The following is a 21,678-nucleotide window of genomic DNA, read 5'->3' as shown; positions in this document are numbered from 1 at the left end:
AACGTAACCCAGTTACAAACAATTTTCCCTTCTCTCGTGTTTGCTTTGCTAAGTACGTTTATTTTTTGAAACAGCCGATTCCGGCCTCACCTTTTGCATAAAGTAGGTGAAGGAACAAGCGGCTTACTTCATCATGGACTTATAATTCGCAAATGAAATAAAACGGCGTATAACCTTCACCGCTGCAAATGATATCACTCCAGCGTCCAGCATAATCACCACCATAAAATAATCTGGTGAGACGTAATTCGTTAGTTACACTGGTTATTGACACACTTAACTACAGGTCATACGTATTACAAAGAAGCTAAAAATAAAATTACCTGACGCAATACCCCGAGGCCATGTCATCAGGCTAAAAAAGAAACGAAAATTTAAAATAACGAAAAACAAATGCAAGGAAAACGACAATCTAAAATGAATACCTGTCCAGGATACCAGTTACTTTCAAAACGAGAAGTTCGCCAAAAGAAAGTTTAATATTATAACAAATAAGAATTTGTTCACTTGACAGCATATAAATTGATTTCGTTTACGTGGTAGTAAAAGGTTGGTTTGATCCAGTCCATGTGTAACCGCTGCCTCCCCACTGTCCCGAACTCCAGTAAGCATATTGGTCCAGACCTTATAATAGATATAAAAATAGAAGCCAACATGAAAAAATTCAAAGGATTGGAAAATTCATCTACATTTAAAACATAGGAATAAACGAGATTATCGTACAATGCATTACAAAATAAGAGATAACTGATTATGGGATGAAATTGTTCGGCTTTTTTTTAGTATGATCATTAATACATTACGATTTAATTTTAAGCATAAACTGCTATGAACAAGTTCTATACTGTACCAGAGCTAGCGCTTGTAATGTAGCTGTCAATAAGCGAAATTTCAGTCTGCGTTTCCAAACTGATTAAAGCTGCTCCGTTCGTACGACAGTATGAATCACCGGTATACCAGCTATCGACCTATATAAAATAGCCAATGTAGACATCGAAGTGAAACTGGTTGCATAACGTTAAATAATTAATTCAATAGGGAAAAGCTTGCCTTATAAAGCGAGAAACAATAGCATTTTCCCCCAAGGGTTGTACACCTGACAGAGTTTACGCCCAGATTTGAGGGACAACCACCTATAATAGAAAATTAGAAGCAAATATAAAGTCAGGTTTATTTTCCTTTCCTTGGATCGCACGAAACAGCTTTTGGCACAACGGAACGAGTAGAACCTGGGAATGGTGTCGTCGACACTGTGGTATACACTGTACTGCCCGTACCCGGATCAGGTGTCACAGTGGACGATGGAGTTTGATCTAATTCATAATATTTACATTAATTTCCCAATGAAAGTCTAAAGAGATGTTTGATTTCAAGCTGGCTCACCTGACGACTCAACGACGAGATTATCAATTGCCACAGCATCCACATTACCAGAGTTACAGAACCCAAAAATCGAGAGCTGAACATGTGATGATTCGTAAATGGGAAATAAATGGTTTGCCAATGTTATTCATTAGAATTCACATATGACCGGCATTCAAACTAAAACAAGCAATGAAGCAGTTCCAAGGCTTACACGTGTTTCGACAGGTCCAGTAGCCGGAATCAAGACCGATATCGTCCGCCATTCGAAATTAGTGGGTGTGGAATATTGTACTAGACTTAATATTCGCTCTTGGACGCCGTTATTCGACCAATAGATCTGCATTAAAACGTGAATAGGTTCACATAGATAGACGATTATAACATGAAAATTCAGCGTAATTCGTACTTGAATATTGTTGACTTGAATCGGGTCTGAAAAATTGAATAATACAACGAGTAAAAATGCCAATGTCGATTGAAATTTTCCAGTTTCAAATAAAAACGCCGTCTGATACGGAACCTGATCTTATCCAAAAAGACAGGCGAAATTGATCGCCCGGCTGAACGACAAAGGGTTCCGAACGCAGAACAGCTTGACCGGCAGTTCCAGCAGGACGATTAACACGAAGATATTTAGTGCCAGAGGGTGGTATAGGAGCGGGTTGTGAAGGATCAAAAGGTGCGCTAAAATCCTCTATGAGCCATTTTGCATCAGCAGCTGATTCATCTATCCACGGCGATGTCGTACCTTCATTCGGAGTTGCAATTTCAAATTACTTTAGAACTACTTCAGATATAAATGACTCTCAAGCTCATTGTTATATCATCTCACCTGATTCAAAATCAGTCAGGGCCAGTAGTCGTCCAACACGTCCGTCCTTGCTGTTTCTGCTTAAACGAAAAGACGTTGATAAAAAGGGAAAGGACAACAGAAAAATGAGCGTCGTCGGCGCCTTCATAATGACGGTGCTTTCAAGAGCTACTTTACTGCTAGAGCAGCTGTTCGAACGATACAAAGCCTTAAACGTCGAGGATGTTTACAAATTTAATCACCTTATCAGTTGGTTAGACCAACTATCATCTCGTGATAATGACAAGCAAAATGTTGGCCGATCTCGGATAAGCCAATAGAACAGCAGTGAAACCGCTTGGCGCGTATGATGTGTGAAATAGAATATTAGCTACGCGATAAGCAGCCAATGTAGGTAAATATTGTGAAGGCTGTAGATCCTACCACATATGTGAGTCGCCAAAATTTTGTTCCACGAGTTCAGAGATATCGCTTCTTTGGTTCCCCGTCGCATGACACCACAACGAATGAATACAGTAATAAATTTTAAAATAACGCAGTGAGCCTTAATCAATAGTTTTAACCTACAGGAAAAAATGTCCTAAGTAGCCCGCCCCTACCTTTAGAATGCGTTACTTATCAGGACATGACCGGTGATACATTTGGAGTTAAATAGGCTGTTGCCTGCCAAATAAGCTATAGCTACATCGCGCAAAGTATTATAACGAAGTTATTTACTGTCAATTGTGTTAGAATTTCCAGATTAGCCTGAAGTGACATTTCCCTGTGGTATTTGTATGACCCCTGTCTTCCTTATTTCCAGCCCTCTGTTATTTGTCACACCACCAAAGTCCTGTATGGAGAAATAGGAGGAGTTGCCCAATGAATGCACCGACCCCTGATGAGGCTAGACAATGCACGCAAGGGAAACCTCTGGAGCGTAAAGAAAATTTACGAACAGGAAGAGAAAAGAAAAACGAATAATAATCCATACATTTGCAAGCTATCCGTTTAGCAACTTTATTTCCCGGCATTCCTTTACACATACGGTTGTTAACATAGATCGTCTAAGCTCTACGTCAAACAGTTTTCTATAGCATTATTGTAATATGTTGAAGCTAATATTGTCTGCATAATTGGCAAAATGGATGCAATTTGCCTTTCACAATCGCCATGCTAAAAAAGTGCGATGCTAGACTATGCTATAGGCGGAATAGGTAGTCATCATTTAAAAACCAAAAATCTTCTAAACTTACATTAGGCTGAGCTATTACCAACATATTGTACGAACATACAATACCGTTAAAGATAACGGTTCAAACGTTAATCTGTGCAGACAAGTTGGATGAGGCATTGGTTGGCTCTAACTTCATGTACAGCCACAACTTTAAGTAACAAAACAAACGTTTTTCAAGTAGTTTTTGCCAACAGTATACTGAACGATAGCCTGTACAAGAAACTCACGAGGATTTTAGTAATCTACACTTACCGCCTATGCTAAAGCATCCGTCTGTTTGACGTGAAAGCAAAGCACTTTTCCTTTTAAGGGCAATTAGCCCTTGAATTGACTATGCAAATGTTCGTTTTTTTTTTAATTCATGGTGAAATGCATTGCACAATTAGTTGACTGGAAATGGATATAGGTCGACTTTGTTTGATCAACTATCCAAAGCCGCGATTAGTATTTTTCATTTGAACTGAAACGCTTAAGCCAAACTTCAAAATCCGATCAGACATGATTCCATTTGGTTGGAGATTTCATGTGATGGCAATAAGTAAGCCTAAGACTTGGCATGTAAACACACTTGCAAAGGAATAAATTTAAGAAATTTGTTTTATTTTTTCCTCTACAATGCGAATATTGATATGATGTTCATACTCTATAGAAAATTTACTATGAAACTCAAAAGCGAACGCAACTTAATTCAAATTAGGGTATGATAACAAGTAACCACAGTGTGAATGTCTAGCAATTTACAGTGTTTTAGCAGTGCCTTGTGAAATATTTTAGACGAGAATACTCGTACAACAGCATATTTAACAAAAATAGCAAGAGAAATGTAAGTTTTACAAAAAGAAAACCAAACAAACGAAATAAAATAAAATAAAACAACACGACGTGTACACTTGTCAATAACGAGATAGGTACAATACGAAAAGAACAATAATTATAGCTATTTTTGAACGGGATTCACATAGGAAGGTTAGGAAAAGTGACAACTAGTTGAAAAAACAGTTGGGATTGCCCGGATGTAGGGAAAGAACGAATCCGGGTTCCTACTAACATCATTACTGCACAGCAAAGGTTGGCAATAGGCAGCAGACGACCTACTCTCAGCCATGTTAGGTAGCGTTGCATTAACGGAGTAGGACGAAGCCATAGATGGGTCCGGCTGCTGTTGTTGCTGGGCTTGTCTTTTCCATTTAGTTCTATTCAAGAAAAATAGATGCCCCAATGCACATTGTAAATCCATGACTTGTGTTTGTCATCCACTACAAAACACACTGTGTATCCACATTTGATCGGTAACACAGTAACGTTTCGCTAATTTATTTCGATTTTCAATTGCGGCTGGGTAATAAACAAAAAACAAAACAAACAAACATACAAAAGAATTCCGGTGTACTTGACGACTATCTGACCGTTTTATCCTTTGAAACCTTATCAAATCAGTGGGCAGTCTCATGAGACACATTACGCATATCACGTGTGCTAAGCGCCAGGGATGTCATCCAGCTGGCCCAGTACTGCACACATTTTGTCTTTTGCTAGTAGACTACGCCGGTTGTCGCGTCTCTTTTTAAATTTTGTTTTATTCTCGATGATTTTCAAGTGGCGTTTATTTTTTGTAAACAGATGTAAATGTGAACGTAAAATTTATTATACAGTTTGCTATCCTGATGGATGGCGGCTATGCCCAATAATAAATGAAAGCACGTTTTACGATTGACTACATTGTAAAAATTGACTGTCAATTTTAGATATAATGCAATCTCAATTCTTGACAAAAAGAACCACGCTTAGAATTTTTCAGTGAGTTGATTTCGTTTAGCCGCTTGTTTCCCAAACATCCGACTAAATACGCCGGTTAAACTTTATGAAATTAATGCATATCGAGCATTGGAGGTTAAAAACAACATTTTTAGCTTGTAAAATCTTATTTTTCTAAAAGTATGTAAAATTTTAAAAAAGATTTCTATCGATTTACGCTTCTCAACATCAGTTAAATACAAACCAGGCATAATTAACATAAGTAAAGTGGCCCGGTGATAAAACATGCGACTGCGAATCTTAGTTCGAGTCCCATCATATAAGCAAATCTTTCCACAACAACGGTGTAAAGTTAGTAATAGAAATGACCTCAAATTGGTAAATTCTACCCAATGGTTTTATACAGCCACTCCCTAAAATTACGTAATTTCTAATTGCCTAATCGACGGAATCAAAAATATCATTTTTTTCAACAGATTGTGGAGAATTTTTGTTGTTGCAATGTAACACTTGACGTAAACGCTTGCTTTTCACGAGTAACAATGACGCAAAATAAAGAGTTTATTTACTTGTTTGAAATTCTTTGATATAAACTGTTCAAACGGAGGTACAACACTATTTTGAAAAACACGGTTTACCAACAAACCAGAGAGTCATGAATAGAAATTGCTGTTCCAATAACGATCTATGCATTTGCTTGCTTTCTATTTTTTTGTAACTCGGCTGCCCTATTGTATTCCATATCTCTCAGCATACCATGAAATTGTAAAATAATAGAGGGAAAACTATACCATGGCACAGAAAGAAACGCTATATAGATAGGATTAAAGAAACGGCGCATTCGTGCAGCATACAGCACACGGACGAAACAGTAATCGCATCAAACACTATACATTTGAAAAATTCCTTAAACTTTTCTATCAGTCGGCTCTCACCAGTTACCCGGTAAAGACGTATGAATGCATATATCGTTGACGAAGGAAGGAAGGCGGAAGAGGAACGTGCACATAACGGTGGTGACAGCCTTCGAACCGCCTAGCTATATTGAAATCTTATACGAACGGGAAACCCTTCGGTGTTCTTGTTCACCTTTTGAAACCTATAGTTCTGTCCTAAGTACGGAAAACAAAAACATCAATTCTCGAAAATTGGATGTTACACCATTCAACCGGATTTTTTCGATCCGTCTAGATCAAACGGCGAGATGCTTTTCTAGCTTCTACAGATAACTATATAATCTATACCGTAAATTTTTTTTGGCAACTATATCGCCACCTACATTACATACACTACATAAAAATTAAAAGCACTACATGAAAACATTACGCGTGCCCTATATTTTATTTACCCATCTCTCCCTCCTTCTCTTTGTGTGTTTGTATACGTTTTTTTTTCACTGGGCGTGTAGCTCATTGCATCGCGTCAGGCTCACTCTGAAGTTCGTATTTTTGTTCAAGTTATGCGCATTATAAAGCCATAAGTTTGTGGTTAGGCTGTTGAAGTGTTGAACTGTTGAAGTGCAGGTTTGACAGAAAGTGCGAGGAACTATCGACATACATGAATGCTATTCGTTTTGGGTTTGTGAACATACCTCCTGTTTTGATACCAAGTTTTCACTTGGGTTTCGGTCAGATTTAAGAGCTCCGCGACGTTTCCTCGATCGGCCACAGACAAATATTTTTGGGCTCGAAATCTGCGTTCCAGGAAGGCCAACTGGGCATGGGTGAAAGCAGTTCGACGCCTTCGGGGCTTCTTGTTGGCACAGTGCATACTGTCTTCCAGGTCGGAGCTTCGGCGATGAACGCGGCTGAAAGGATTCTCTTCTTTCTTAAAACTGTGCTGCCCATTCGCGGAAGACTCCTTAAGGTACAAAGGGGAAGTGGTTTTGGTAAACAGCTTTTCGTCGTTACTGGACGAATTCAGGTCATCTTCATCTGTTACATCCGACACGGCAAACGGAGAACATAATCTTGTGTTAAAAATCATTGAGTTGTGCATAGAAGCCACTTATAGCTATTGTTGCTCAAGCCTATTCGGTGCGCTATAGACACATTGTTTAAAATTTGACCAAGTAGAAGACTACAACCCATGAAAAATAAAATTATCAAAATTCAAGAAAGCAGGCAATATCATTTTTTAAATGTTTTCTTAGCTCAGAAGCCTACATGCTTTTTAGCGTTCGCCGCAATTTAAACTAAGTAGATAAGAATGTGTACAAGCTGCAATAACTCGAAAAGGCTTTTAATCTATAGGCTGACGTACGAAGTATCTGGCCCAACGAGCTCCAGGCATTCCCCGTACCTTCCACGTCAAACGACCTGTAACTTTTTAAGATTATTTTCCGCAGTGATAAAATAATTGCTAGTCGCAAAGCCATTCAAAGGCGTTAAATTTCCGAATTCATCCCTTTTGTCTGAAAAACGAAACATGGATTAACAGTGTATATTTTCTGCAATCGCCAGTGAAATATGATGGGTGATCTTTTCTGAAAACAAATTAAGCTTTGAAGTCTGATAACTTCAATGAGAAATGTCGCTGTGTTGATTATGCGACCGTCAGGAAAAGAGCACATTTCAATTCAAAGATGGAAATATAAACCGTAAAAATGTTGATGAGGTGAAACTCAGTAGAGAAAATATTGATTGATGAATTATTTGGAAGTGAAATCGGCTTGGTATTGTAACGAAGTCATCAAAATACACCTTTTAATTATATTTTACCTTGATTATTTGTTTTCTTTATCTTAAAATTATATATTATGGTTGTTGTCCATTATCTTAAAAGTATACATTATAAATATAATAATTCAAGTGTCATTGACATTTCCTTGAATTCTATTTTGATATATTGTACTTTACATCATCCTTGTTGTTGATTGGATGTGTTTCATGCGTAGGACATCGCGCCATATATTTCCGTGAATATGAAATGTTGACGCGTGCGACACTCCAATAACTTGTATCCGGAGTTCATCTGTCGGAAACGCTATTTCCCTCAACATTTTAAAACCTATGGAAGAATGCCCTTTTGTTCCCCAAAGTTAGTTCTAGTTCTACCTTTTCTACAGTGCTGTTCAATTCATCAAATCTAGTGATTTCAGTGTGTATCTTATTCAATAACTATTGTGAGTGACTTCTCATTGCTTCTTGTGCGACCGACGAGCCCTGTTATCTTTATTTTTACCTACAACTTCTGACACCTTTATTCCATGTTCGCCACGGCGTGTGACGGTAAGACCAATCTCGTATGTCTCCTTTTCCTCTTTTCCGTTTCCCATGTATGCCCTATAACTGTGTATTCTTGTTTATTGATTTGGCCTGTTAGAATAAAATATATCGACATTGTGGTAACGCCTCCCAAGTTCATTCTTTTATAATTTGTCTTAATAACGTAAAGTCGTTCTTCCGCCAAGAAGAATGCTTTACAGTATGGTCCAATGCCAACGGTGGCTTCGTCAATTAAATCAATTATTGAACTGAACCATGATTGGGCTTTCGATTTCAAGGGACAAACGTGAAATCGTAAGGGCGACGCCGATATCCATCTCCTTGAGCTGTCTTAAATTGTCTATATGGCTCCAAACGGCTGAAAATTCATAGATCTAAAGTCGAGCATTGAAAAAAATCGTTGAGTTAACGAGCACACACCTGCCGGGCGTAGCCAAATGGTTTTAAGCTTCTTTTCAGAGAAGTGAACAAAACCTGAAAGCGAATAACGACCATAAAACTGACGTGAAATACAGATAAACGAATTCGCTTGTCTGATAGGGTGTAGACGATTGGTATAACAAGTTATTGCTTGAGTACAAGTCGAGTGGTTGACATGCACGCGTACACACACACACACATACACACCCCGACAGAGGAATCAAGAGCATTAAAGGGAATTTTGTAGAGAGGGAGAGACTGAATGACGCGACTGTTAGGGAACTGAGAACGTTATACCATTACTGAGCGAGTGAGTCGAGAGGTAACTGGAAAAAAAAAAAGAAACGCAAATCCGAGTTGTTTGTCGAGGAAGAAACATAAAGGGAGAAAGACGGTGGTTCTTTGAAGTTTCGAAAAATACCAATTCACAGCATGGCAATTATTCCTCTTTTGTGTGTCTCAATTACCTCTAATCGGCCTAAGATCCGCACATCAGACAACATTCTTTTATTTCAATTTCTTTTGTGTGTTGTTGTTTCCCTTACTAACAAGCAAACGCGTTAGCCTCTCAACTGAGTCTATAGTCATCTAAACTCGGCTCATTTACTTCTCATTAAGCTCTTTGGCACATGAAACTAAGGACATTTGTTAGTTATTATCAACACGTTAAGATTTATTTTTGCACATAAATTCATACTGCTAACATTTTCGAAATAACACCAAATCAATTGATGTTAAGTTGCCCCAATCTATACGTGAACAGAAATTGCATTTCATATTCTTTCAGTATATTCTATCTTCGTTCATTTACAAATGCATCAAAATTTCCACAGATAGACTTTTAGCCAAATTGATTTTAATTTTCGCTTTTATCGTGACCAGCTGCTTTCAGTTTCCCGATCTGTGTACCGTCACAAAGCACAGCTTCTAATATTGTCGTGATTTGAGAATCATGACGATACGCAATTGCCTGTGGATATTTAGTTTAGTTTAATTTATTTCGCAAATATGAAAATTGACGTAGGCAGAGAGGCCTGGTGTAATATTTTAATGAACTTGCACATGACTATGCATAATGGCCAAAAGCCCCAAACGTTAGAACACTTACGAGTTGTGTGTTAAGGTGCTGAATGAAATCGCAGGAGCAAAAGAGTTGTCATTGAAAGAAGGAAAGATGAAGTGCATAGAGCAAACAAAGGTTTCCGCTTTTCTTTGAAGTTCCAACTGCTTGATGTTACACCTTGGTCTTGTAGTCATTAGCGACATTTTTTAAATCCCCTCTTTACATGTACGCTCAGCACTGTTTGTTGTAGTCGAGAAATTTGTCTACTCAACACCAGGGAGAATTTCCCACCCTCCAGCGCGATTACTCATCATCACTCAAGTTGTGCAGTTCAAAGAAGCTCCGGAGATTCGCTCCAATTAACAATCTCATTTTTATCCGAAATATTCTATGCCAGCAAGTCTTTGATCACTCATTAGCATTCTGTTTTTTTTTGTTTTTTAAATCTTTTTTTTTAACACTGTAATTTGCCCTCTGTTTTCATCCACTATTTGTTTTTCTTAACTGAGACAGGATACGGTAACCTTACTAGGCGAAACTTATTACAATACTTTCAATTGTAATCCTTGCATGCAATGAATTCGTTCAAACAAAACATTCTCATAGAAATGTGCAAATTGTCTTAATCTGATGCAATTTGAACGCATTTGGCATTGGGTCTAAAAGAAAGGGAAGAAAATTTACCTCTGTCTGGTTTTGAATCCGAAATTGATTCACCAAGCAAGTCACGAATAAAGAAAGATCTCATCTTTCCTGTCATTGTCCACGACTGGTATGCACCTCGTAAATTTATCCCGGCGTCCTCGATTACTTGTTGCGTTGTTCTACTTTAAAATACAACAGGCTAGCACCGCGACGTCTTTGCACTGTCAGTTTATCCGTTAAACGAGAGAAAGTGAAAGCCAGCTATAGATGAAAGCAAACGTAAGTCTGACGGCAAGATTGTTTTATTGACTAGGTGAACGCATCTATTTACACGTACGCTTATAGGACGTAATGGTGAATTTGACATTCACGCACGGATGGGAGGAAACAAGCCGAGAGATGCTGAACAATCTGCCAGCCCAGTTAGACGCAGTAAAGGAAGCTGATTGGTCGCCATGGGCAACTATGCTATCCGGGATTGTCATGCTACTACATCTGCGCCGAAGCAGCAAAGACTACGGGGCAAATTGTTTGAAAATCTATGATTTTATAAGCGACCAAAAATGTCACGAAACTGATCATATGCTGGAGTTGCTGTATATAGTGTTCAGATTGCTGCATATATTTAAAATTCAAATAGCACAATGCAATTTTGGGTGTCGATTCTGTATGCTTCATGCCGGTTTGTAACCCTCAATCTCCCTCCTCCCCAAATCTATGAAATTGAAAAGAAATGTGTAGAATTCAGACGATTCCACAGCACAAATTGTCAATTTGCCCCCGCCTCTTGCCAGTTACATATTCTCATGCATTTAAATATAAGCAATAGCTTTTGGGCCGATTCACCATCGTTTACTTATACTTCTATTCCAGGCGGCAGAACTGAAATGCTTCTATACGTCAGCGCTATCGAGTTATTTTTCCGTGAGGCTCAATGGTAGCAACTGATTTTCCAATGTAGCCAAACGAAACCAATCGTTTTCAAGAATCGTAGAATATGGCGATGGAATAGAGTACGTTATAGCTACCACAAGATAATAACTATGGCTGGCATTAATTTTAAAAAGGTTTTGCCTCTCAAATCTTGACCCATTTTAAGCATGAAAACAACAATTAAGGAATTCAAAGGCCCTCTAACTCACCCAGTTGGCATGCGTAGTCTTCAACGAAACGATTGATAATTAATGTTATTTTCAACGAAATGTTCTCTTTTAGAAATAACGCATCCTACTTAAAACATATCGAGAAAGCGCAGCTCACGCTTATTTTTGCGCAATTGCTTTTCAACTCTCTCCCAAATGTTTAGCGCGCTGACCAAATAGCAAAACGATTTACGAATTGCGTTTTCCTAAAGACATAGTATTTGAACCTTCCGAATAGAGCGAATCTGTTTAGTACATGCCGCGTTTACCTATTGTTTCTTTGTAGCTAAAATTTCCCATTTGATAGATTTGTAAATATCAATATAATGACCGGCAATGATGCTTGCAGGATTTGTCATCAGATAGTGCATTGCTTAACTTGCACCACTTATGATAAATCATTTGAATTCTATTTCATGGACTATATGAAACTTAAGCTTGAGCTTTGCAAGAAGTCGAGGGTATAGGAAGAAGAAGACCAGTGAGTGGTGTCCAGTGAAGCGTTTTGTCAGGTCGTTAGCGGAGGACGACGCGTGCTGAAGAGGCCGTCCGGTGTTGCCGCTCGGTCTCCCTTGGACACGGTAAAGAAAAAAGCCATAACAAAGGCACACACTGCCGAGTCTAGTCATTGTGGAATATAATGAAGACTTTAAGTTGTCCTTTGCTGTGGGCATTTGCCTTGTTAAGCGAGATTCCCAGCTGCAATGGCGTCGATCCCATTGAATTATAATAGTTCCTGCCACAGCATGGTTTGGAACATCAACATGGAGGGCCTCTCTTGGAAACCTCTTAAACAAGACGTGACCCCAAAACACACTGCCCAAAGGCATGTGACATTTTTATCATCCCGCCTAGGACGAAAACAAAAACTCCAATTTGTAACAGCCTTTTTTTTAGTTTGGGTTTTGGTTTTTTTTTTGTCAAACGCCTGCTGTGATGTACGTTACCTTTTCATCATTAAGAAGGAAGTGGTTTCCTAAAATATATAACTACATGGAAAACTTTTTCTCTTTTTTTCAAGAGTTTTGAGTATTCAAATTTGATTTAGAACCCATTTACTATCGACTATGAAAATTGCAAAACGAAAATCAACCTATGCTTCTATGACGCGTTCATTCCCGAAGTTCCCTACCTTTATTTTTATCCCGCGTGTTCGTTGTCATCGCGCAACAATCGGTGGCAATAAGCTGCGATTGTGCATACTAAATTGCCAACATGATAGGAGAGCATGTTGATTAAAGACCGTTGACAGCACGGTGTGCAGCTACCATACTCCACAAAAGTTAGCTCAAGTTAGTTCTTGTCGCTGTTCCTTCATAACATCTAGTCACTTATTCATTGACGTATCCCGTGCTAACATCGTACAAACACGCTCTCTATTTGTAATTCCTCGTTGTTGTGAAACCGCATACGGAGAGGGAGGAGAGAAGGGGGAGGGGAGGACTAATGCGCCAAATGATGGAGTGTGGAAAACCGGAGTGCCACCAATAACGAGGGGAGCCAAGTGGCGGTGCTGTGCACAATCAACGTCCAATTTCTCCCTCCCTTCATCATCTGTGATCTCCCTCTTTCTATCATCTCTAATGCATACACACAATGTACATTTACAAGTCGAAACCCTTCTACGCTATGGGCGATCGTTACCCTCTATACGTACAATACCCTCTCATTTGTCAGGTCAATGGCGGGATTGTTAGCGATGAATGTTATTGAGCCCGGCAAACTGTGTGATGGTAGGTAACACCCCCAAATCGCATAATTCCATCATGCAGACCTCTTGTACCCATTTCCCCTCCGCAAACATTATTAGCAATGTGCCCAGTGTGTCTTTACGACTGGATTTTTAAAAGAATGTCTACAAGCTCTGTTTATTCGCACCCTTCTGTCTACAACTCTGTACCGTTTTCAAGCACGTTAAGGTTTATCATTCTTTTTCTCTTGCGTTTGCGTTTGGCACAGGGAAGCCGACAAAAGAATGAGAACTGCAACCTACATAAGCCACTTCCACATCGCTTTGCTGAGTATATATCAGTCCTCCAACATCAGTACCAGTTCGCAGTTCAGCGAGCTTTGCCTTTGTCGTTTCTTTAAGACCAACAAACATCACGGTTTGAACGTAAAAAAAAAAAAAAAAAAAAAAAAAAAAAAAACGTGTTTGGGATATCCCAAGTTGACTGTTCTCGATCTTTTAGCCAACGGAATCACAGGAATCTAATGGTGAGGTCTTTAACTAATAAAAAACTAAGCGGTTTTTTAAATCATTTAAGCGGAAAGCAAACTAAACTATTAAATTCGCAATAGAGCTAGCCCCATAAAATTTCAATACCACATTAATAGAAAAAAAAAATGCAAATTTTGGTTGAAAAGTTTCCTCTGAGTATTTTCGATTGATTTAATTGAAAGGCTTCGTCAGAAATCCGGGCTTATTAAATTTATGTGGTCGACACTCCTTTTCCAAATAAATTTTTAACTGGTTTCCAACTGTGTGAATTTCTCCTACGGTAGGATGTAAATTTCTTTGAATAGGCGTACCATTGGGGTGGAGCAGATTCGCGAATTTTTCAAATTTCGAATGTACACATAGCGAACGCTTGCAAATTCATATTTGAAGTTTTTGTAAAAAAAAAAAAATGACAAGAAAAATATCCAAGGAAGCTAGGGTGCGGATAAAAACAACGCCCGGGAAAACATTTCGGCTTTGCTCTCATTTAGTGGTCTTCTTCGAAACTTCGTTCTATTCGACGGGTCTAACCTTTCAAGCAGTGTTGGCTGGCTACCGCATCGAGGAGAAGCCATAAGGGATACATGCTTGGTCAATATAATCCTTTTAGATGTGTATAATAAGCTTGAAATGGTCTAATGAAAAGGAGGCGAATTGGGTATGCGAGCGAGAAAGGAATCGCATTGGCTTTTAGAAGAAGCGCACATACAGAGAGGCCTCTCAGTAGCTTGTTCTATTTCGTACAGCAAACGATGGTCCCCAGAAGAGGCTATTACAAGGAACTGGCAGACATTCGCCATTCCATCATGGTAATCGTTTCGACACTGATCGCTTGTGCCTGTCTTGTGGGGGCCACCACTGGCATCTTGGAAGATGAAGCCAAGAACTTGCAGCCGTGTCCGTTCAATTTGCTGTGCCGATGCTCCAGAGGTGGGCCCGAAGTTGGATTGATTTATTGCGAGGATATCCCATTAGCTAACGTACCAACTGGCATCAACAACACCAAAGCATTTGCGCTCAATCTTAGACGTAACGGACTACGTAGGGTGGAAGAAAATAGTTTCCATCGAACAGGTATGATGTTTTCTCATTTCTGCACCCAAAGGTCTATCTTACTATGAGGGTTGAGGAGAAGGAGGGCTACCCAAACGTATTGAAACGGAATTTAATCAATGTTTGCATTTCATAAAATTTTTTATTAGTGGCATACATTCAATTCTATTGTTACCTTTCAGTGAATATAATTCTATGTAAAGCGCATTATGACGGACTATTAATGTGCAATCCACACAAACTTTGTCGTAAGAGTCAACTTACGGTGCCCTAATTGGTAACTTTTCAACGAGTAGCTGCGCAATTTTAACTTTCTGCATAGATATTTTTTAGAATAAAAACAGAGTCACCACTTACAAAATGCACAGGGAAATTGTAATCCGTAGCTTCATTTCAGTATTGTAGCACATGTTTCCATATTTGCACGCGTCATAATCAATCAACCAAAAAACTAAGCAACAACAGATAAATACGCACTTGTCTCATTTGCAGGCCTGTGGCGAATTGACATTCGCAACAACCACTTGTACAGCGTCCCCGAAAGGGCTTTCGCCGGTCTAGAACGTTCGCTTGGAGAACTGTTCTTACCGTTCAACCACTTGCAACGTGTGCCGCAGAAGGCTTTGCAGAATTTGGAAAAACTGAAAGTACTGGACCTCGGTAGCAATATGATCGTCGAAATCAGCCGCGAAGATTTCTCCGGAGTGGAAGATTCGCTGCAGCATTTGTCGCTAGCTGACAATTACCTGGTTGCGCTACAATTGGAGTCATTCGTAGGCTTTCAGCGGCTCGAGCGTCTAGACTTACGAGGAAACAGCATTCTTAACATCTTGCCACTTAGCGGCAGTGGTTCCATAAAGGTCTCACATCTCAGCTTGGCTGACAACGCGCTGGAACATATCCCATTCACCAGTCTGGCGCAAATGCGATCGCTCAATACCGTCAATCTCGCAAACAATCGTATTAGTACGACATTTGACGTTTTCTTCCAAGGCCGCATCTCCATTGATACGCTAATTCTTGACAACAACATGATCGGAAACCTACCACCCTTTGCATTTCAAAATTTTAATCTCATTAATAAGACGTCCTTAAATGGAAATGCCATACGAGAGATCGCTGAAGACGCTTTCAAGGATGCGAAAATCAGAGATTTAAGCCTTAGCGAGTGCTCTGTAACTCATCTCGATTCGAAATCTTTTCGTGGTTTAGAATCTTCGCTGCAACGCTTGGATTTAAGTTACAATAACTTAAGCACGCTGCCTGAAAACTTACTCGACAAATTTGACTTCCTGAAAGCACTGATACTGAATGATAATTCGCTAGCATTCAAAGCTGATGCTGATCTTAGCGGATTCCGCTATGCATTGCAAACCATAAACTTAGTTGGAGAAAAAATGGGCCAAATACCTGTAAAGCAAATGAACGACATCCGCAACTTACGGTCACTGGGTTTGAGTTCACTGGACGAAAAGATTTCTACAAGTGATTTCGAAGGCTACGGAGCTGCATTGGAGCATTTGAGTTTGTCAAAAAACAAACTGAAAACTGTTTCGTCCAACTCTTTTCGTCACGTACCGGGGCTCAAAAGTTTAGATCTGTCCGATAATCGTATTTCGCAGATAGAAGCAGACGCTTTTGCTGATGTCGGTACATCTCTGATCCACCTTTCCATGGCGAACGGCATTGGAGTCGGAAGTTTACCTTCAGAACCATTCAAGAAACTAGTCTCACTTCAGTCGATCGATCTAAGCAACAACAAGATTAGCAGTGTGCCTGCCGATTTTTTTCACTCAATGAAAGAAATTCGCTCCATCAATCTGCAGGATAACTCGATCGAGAAAATACCCCAGCATATGTTCAACAACGACCACACACCAAACTTGGTCAATGTGTCGTTAAGTTTTAACTTCGTTACTGCCATTGAAGCGCAAACATTTTCTGACTTGTCACATCTGAAAATTTTAAATCTGGAAGAGAACAAAATCACGCGCATTGCCAAAGGGGCATTCCAAAACATTGAAAATTTGGAATACATCTCACTTGATGGAAATATGATCAGTACCATTGAATCGGAAGCTTTTCATAATTTGCCTAAACTGGAGAGTCTCAATCTTGGCCACAACAGCCTTGAAAAATTGTCATTTGATTGGCTGGATCAGGTTGGTACGCTATCGGCAATCAAGCTTGATGTCAGTCACAACCTTATCCAACAACTCTCTTCCAACCGAACGGGATGGTCGTCATATTCTAGTATCCGTTCCTTGGACTTGGGCTATAACAACATTTCATTCATCTCTCGTAACTACTTCGAGCCTATCCGTAGCTCGTTGACTCACTTAGTCCTTCATCACAATCAACTTCGAAACATTTCCAGAGATGTAACGCATTTCTTAACCGTTATTTTATTATTATTATTATTATTAATTTGTTCAACGTTGGACTTTGTTGAGACCTAACATCTCATTTTTGGATTACTTTTCAGGTATACAGTGACATGCAACATTTACTTTGGTTAGATATTTCAAACAACAATATTCAGCTGGTATAAATGAACTTGAAAAAATTCTTTACTAAAGGATGGCAAAGGACTTTGTACTGTTTTTCTCTTCAGGTTGATTCAGACGCGTTTGCTAATGCCAAGAGTCTTCAAGTTCTCTTGCTTGACCACAACGACATCAGTGAAATATATCAAGACATGCTGAGTCGTTCGTCAACTCTTCGTGTTATCAATATTTCGCACAACCGGCTCCGATTTCTGCCTGACACTTTGTTTAAGGATACCCAGCTGGAAATCCTCGATGTCTCCCACAACCAGATAAGCAAAATTCCTGACGGCTGCCTTAGTCGCATTGCCACCACTCTCAGGCATCTGGATGCTTCTCACAATGAAATAACGTCCATCACGCCTGATCAGGTAACTTAAACTATAGCCTTTGTCGCGTGAACCTATAAACGAAACCAGACGACATCTTTTACGATGTAGCCATTATAGTCTTGGGGGATGGCGAATAACTGAACTTAGGCAATGCAGTTTCAAAACAAATATGTTTTTGCAAATATTGATAAATTTACATCAGTTTCTTACGCCTCATCACTTTGTAGCCTGATATTTCTTTTTCCTCTGCTTGATGCAGTTGAAAAAACTGACCGACCTAGTGTACTTGGATCTTTCCAACAATGCAATTTCGACGCTGACGGAGAAAACCTTTTCTTCACTGAACCGGTTAACTCATTTGGATTTGAGTAGCAATCCCATTCATACAGTGGCCGACCATATCTTCGACAATCTGCTCCAGTCGTTGGTTCACCTCAATTTGGCCGAAATAGGTAGTGTCGATCTCGGTGATTTCCATCTTCCCGAACTGCTATCGCTTAACATATCATACAATACGTACATAAAAAAAAATTCTTTCATTTGCACATCCAACTCATACTAATTTGCTTTTCAAAGGGTTGAAAATTTGCCATCGGATTTCTTTACCCGCTACGCTAATTTGAAGGAATTCGACATCAGCTATTGCCAGCTTACAGTTCTGCCAGAATCACCGTGGTCCACAGCTTCCAAACTACGGTCACTTCGTCTGAACGGTAACAATTTAACGGCTCTGGCAAACGGAACGCTAGCCAGCATGAAAAGTTTGGAATACTTAAACATTCAAAATCTTCCTCTACAAACATTCGAGGTATAACTCGTACTTCTCCGTTTCGGATAATTGCTTTATTAAATGTCTGGATGTATTTCTAGGAAGGAAGCTTGTTCCAGATGACCAATCTGCGGCATTTGGCAATTGGAACTTATGAAAGGGTTAAAGGATTGGACATTCCAAAACTGTTGGACTTCAACCATGTTATCAAACATCTGGAAGTTGATGTAAGCAAAAAAAAAAGCAAATAAAAAAAATGCAATTATTATTAATTAGGTTGCTATTTCTAGGTGGAAGCTGCAACCTTAGATAGTCAGTTGAAAGGAAAGTTACCGTTTAAAATAGGCAACATTACCATTAGTGGCAACAAATTAAAGAGCATTACAAGCAACGCCTTTAAGGTGAAACGAAGTAGAATATAGTTTACAAGCACTGCTACCAATTACTAAAACTTTTTGTTCTTCCAATAAAATATATCACGAAGGATTTCCAAGGCAAGGCGCTGACTCTTACTTTGCAAGACAACGGCGTAACTGAATTGACTAAGGCACTTTTTCAGAATCTTGGAAATGTCCGTTGGCTTCAGCTCGAGTTACGACATAACAAATTATCTACAATGGCAGAGCCATCAACAACAATTCATCCAGGTACCAGCGGTTCCGTTTTTCTCACTCAACTTCAGTTGGCGGATAACCCTTGGAATTGCGACTGCAGCGTTGGGTAAGTTCATTTACTAAACAATTTAGTTAACGCATCACATATTAGCAGCCAAAAAAAAAAAAAAAGAATTTACAATTTGAGGGGTTATTACAGGCTCGGATTACGAACACACAACTTTTAATGAATTTTGACGTATACATTTGTGCGTGTCACTCCATGCTGTACATCATTTACACAACAAATTTAGCCCATTAGTTCCTGAAACTGTACAAGTGTACGAAGGATTTTTTTTTGTGTATCAGCAACCTTTGTTGTAATATGACAATATGGGATTGCATTAGCTTTAAGAGGCCTACCAATTGGGATTCCGTACAAGCTAATGCCTCTAGTTCTATACTAATATTCAAACGAAAGCAAACGTTTCTGTTAACCAAACCTCCTATACACATGCTAATTTGTTATTATTATTTTTTTAAGGTGGGTTGAGTTCTGGATGCGCAGGTGGCGCCAACAAATGTGTAAAGATCGATGCAACAACTATCAATCAGTAATGAGAGATCTACGTGCAGCAAGTTGTCGCAACAAGGCCAACAAACCCTTCATGTCAGTATTAAAAACAGAGCTGGAATGTGGCTGGTCATCTTCCAATGGTTTAGTAAGCACTTGGTATCAATGGACTCTTATTGTTGGCTTTGGCATGGCCTTCGTTCAACAGCTGAAATCATTTTAACATAGAAAATGCCTCTGCGTCTTGCGTTCAGTTCCACATCAAAATAAAACCAAACAATGAGCTCTTCCTGCCAAAATTATCTGTTCAGCAAAATCGCGGAAGATACTACTTCACGTTTAGTATGTCTTATTGTCTGGCATTAGAGCAATACTATTTTTTTTTTCCATCAAGTTTTCCTTTCTCTTAAAGGCTATAGGGAATTGCAATTCCTCAAGTCTTTCGCAAACTCTGTTTTTGAGTCTCCATAGTAACCTGTATGAAATATATCTCGTAACTTAAAATTTCCTATCAGATCCGTATAATTCGCAGGAAGGTTTTGAATTCTTAACAAAGCTATCTAATTATGGGCCTAAAGCCTCATTTAGGGTTTTTTTATGAAACAATTTTTCCTTGATCAATTTGTATTTTGTTATATCCCGTTGTTTAAGATTGTTTTGTATGCCGAGTACTACGACAGGTTTTAACGAAAAAAAAAATCAGTTAAGTGTATGAAGACTCATAAGCAAAAACGAGGACTGCGTCCTCAGTGAGATGGAAATAGTTATTCTTATTATGTTACAAGAAAGCCTTCAAAATTTTTTTCCCCACTTAACTATAAATTATGTCTTAATTTGATTTACCTTAGTCCTGCAATAATACAAAATGATCTTAACTGAGTCAATTAAATACTTATAGTCTAATATGACAAGATATACCGACCGGTACAACCGCAAGTCCGCGAAAGTTGCAAATGAGTTGCACATTTTGTTGGCAATACGTAAAGGCACTAATTCGGACAGAGGGCAGGTTCCTGCTAATTCAGGGCAAAAAAAAAAATTACATTTTCTCCCATGTTCTAATTAGAGCAAGGAGAGTTGGATGGGGGATCTCACAACAAAATTGATAGTAAAAGGGGAAATGCGTAACTTAACTAAAAGAAAAATTTATAAAATGTTATAATAGCCGAAGAAACGGTAATAAAATTTGCCTGTTTTTCTTGCGTACGAGCAGTCTGGATTGCGTACAAGCTAATAGTCAATCTTTCGTCGGCAAAAAAAAAACAAAACAAAAACATCAAGATAAAATTTTATCAGTCCTTCATATATTTTTACGGAATAGAATACCAAACGAATAAACGCTTAGATAAACTAGCTTAACTCTATTGGCAATGATGAAGAATACAGTCAGACGAGACACAGGAGAATGAGCAGTACCCGCCCTTGGTGTCTGTACAACCACTGTTATCAGATCTTTTTAATATGGGCTCATATTGCGACGGGATGTCTTTCGCGGACGGATAGACGGAAGGGAAAGAATGGGCGCCTGCTGATTAAAATTTAGTTGATCGTTAATCAAAGAACAGTGCATTTCGTACAAACTTTTAAAAATGTTTTATTACCAATAGTTATCGAGTTGCATACTAATCAACAAACAACCGAACACCGCGTCGGTCAATATGGTCCCTTACGTCAAAAACTACAAGTTCCGCTTGAAAACCTCATAACTATTCTATTTAAAAAACTATTTTTAAGGCGCAGATATAGTGCTGCAGAATATAATACCTGGCCACGCATGCTTCTTGGACCGAATAGTTTTGGCGCCGTTCTTTTCCCATTAACCGCTCCTCTTGTCACTTTTCGTCTGCCCTAGCATTATTGTTGAAGTAATCACAGTGCTTTATGCTGCTAGATAACCTGTTCCTTCAGTGCGCGAATTGGCAGCATATTTGTATATTTTGCAAACA

The 21,678-nt window shown here is 39.0% G+C and overlaps 3 protein-coding genes across 3 annotated transcripts; 1 reads left to right on the top strand and 2 right to left on the bottom strand.

Moving 5' to 3' along the window:
* Positions 1-39: 39 nt before the first annotated feature.
* On the bottom strand, positions 40-10,702 carry LOC130698309 (uncharacterized). Its single transcript, XM_057521037.1, has 13 exons — positions 10,699-10,702; positions 2,198-2,352; positions 1,886-2,113; positions 1,772-1,797; positions 1,577-1,702; positions 1,384-1,459; positions 1,230-1,313; positions 1,051-1,133; positions 851-968; positions 537-624; positions 426-444; positions 324-355; positions 40-233 (listed from the first exon to the last, which is right to left on the bottom strand). Exons 2-13 carry the CDS (start codon positions 2,322-2,324, stop codon positions 140-142), a joined length of 1,101 nt encoding a protein of 366 aa, XP_057377020.1. The 5' UTR covers positions 2,325-2,352; positions 10,699-10,702; the 3' UTR covers positions 40-139.
* On the bottom strand, positions 4,278-10,685 carry LOC130698310 (barH-like 1 homeobox protein). The gene is made up of 3 exons (XM_057521038.2): positions 10,542-10,685; positions 6,739-7,081; positions 4,278-4,585 (listed from the first exon to the last, which is right to left on the bottom strand). The coding sequence occupies exons 1-3, from the start codon at positions 10,615-10,617 to the stop codon at positions 4,360-4,362; spliced, it is 645 nt and encodes a 214-aa protein (XP_057377021.1). The 5' UTR covers positions 10,618-10,685; the 3' UTR covers positions 4,278-4,359.
* A 3,141-nt stretch (positions 10,703-13,843) lies between the features above and the next one.
* Positions 13,844-20,599, top strand: LOC130698308 (chaoptin-like). The gene is made up of 11 exons (XM_057521036.2): positions 13,844-13,861; positions 14,612-14,939; positions 15,411-17,299; positions 17,404-17,463; positions 17,533-17,835; positions 18,056-18,312; positions 18,373-18,604; positions 18,667-18,792; positions 18,856-18,966; positions 19,050-19,285; positions 19,703-20,599. The coding sequence occupies exons 1-11, from the start codon at positions 13,859-13,861 to the stop codon at positions 19,953-19,955; spliced, it is 3,798 nt and encodes a 1,265-aa protein (XP_057377019.2). The 5' UTR covers positions 13,844-13,858; the 3' UTR covers positions 19,956-20,599.
* Positions 20,600-21,678: the final 1,079 nt, after the last annotated feature.

The sequence above is a fragment of the Daphnia carinata genome, unplaced genomic scaffold (genome assembly GCF_022539665.2).
Source record: "Daphnia carinata strain CSIRO-1 unplaced genomic scaffold, CSIRO_AGI_Dcar_HiC_V3 NW_026453067.1, whole genome shotgun sequence".
NCBI lineage: Eukaryota > Metazoa > Arthropoda > Branchiopoda > Diplostraca > Daphniidae > Daphnia > Daphnia carinata.
Note: the sequence above shows the minus strand (reverse complement) of the source record. Positions and strands in the feature narration are given on the sequence as shown.

What these genes read in the sequence shown, in the direction of transcription:
- LOC130698309 (XM_057521037.1), bottom strand. Translation starts at nt 2,324, where the DNA reads ATGAAGGCGCCGACGACGCTCATTTTTCTGTTGTCCTTTCCCTTTTTA. An exon ending in CCTGACTGATTTTGAATCAG is followed by an intron (nt 2,114 to 2,197) that starts GTGAGATGATAT and finishes CTCCGAATGAAG; the next exon opens with GTACGACATCGCCGTGGATA. An exon ending in CTGGACCTGTCGAAACACGT is followed by an intron (nt 1,460 to 1,576) that starts GTAAGCCTTGGA and finishes TCACATGTTCAG; the next exon opens with CTCTCGATTTTTGGGTTCTG.
- LOC130698310 (XM_057521038.2), bottom strand. Translation starts at nt 10,617, where the DNA reads ATGACAGGAAAGATGAGATCTTTCTTTATTCGTGACTTGCTTGGTGAA. An exon ending in GGATTCAAAACCAGACAGAG is followed by an intron (nt 7,082 to 10,541) that starts GTAAATTTTCTT and finishes CGGATGTAACAG; the next exon opens with ATGAAGATGACCTGAATTCG. An exon ending in ACTTGGTATCAAAACAGGAG is followed by an intron (nt 4,586 to 6,738) that starts GTATGTTCACAA and finishes TTTCTTGAATAG; the next exon opens with AACTAAATGGAAAAGACAAG.
- LOC130698308 (XM_057521036.2), top strand. An exon ending in AAATAGTTTCCATCGAACAG is followed by an intron (nt 14,940 to 15,410) that starts GTATGATGTTTT and finishes TCTCATTTGCAG; the next exon opens with GCCTGTGGCGAATTGACATT. An exon ending in CTTAACATATCATACAATAC is followed by an intron (nt 18,313 to 18,372) that starts GTACATAAAAAA and finishes TGCTTTTCAAAG; the next exon opens with GGTTGAAAATTTGCCATCGG.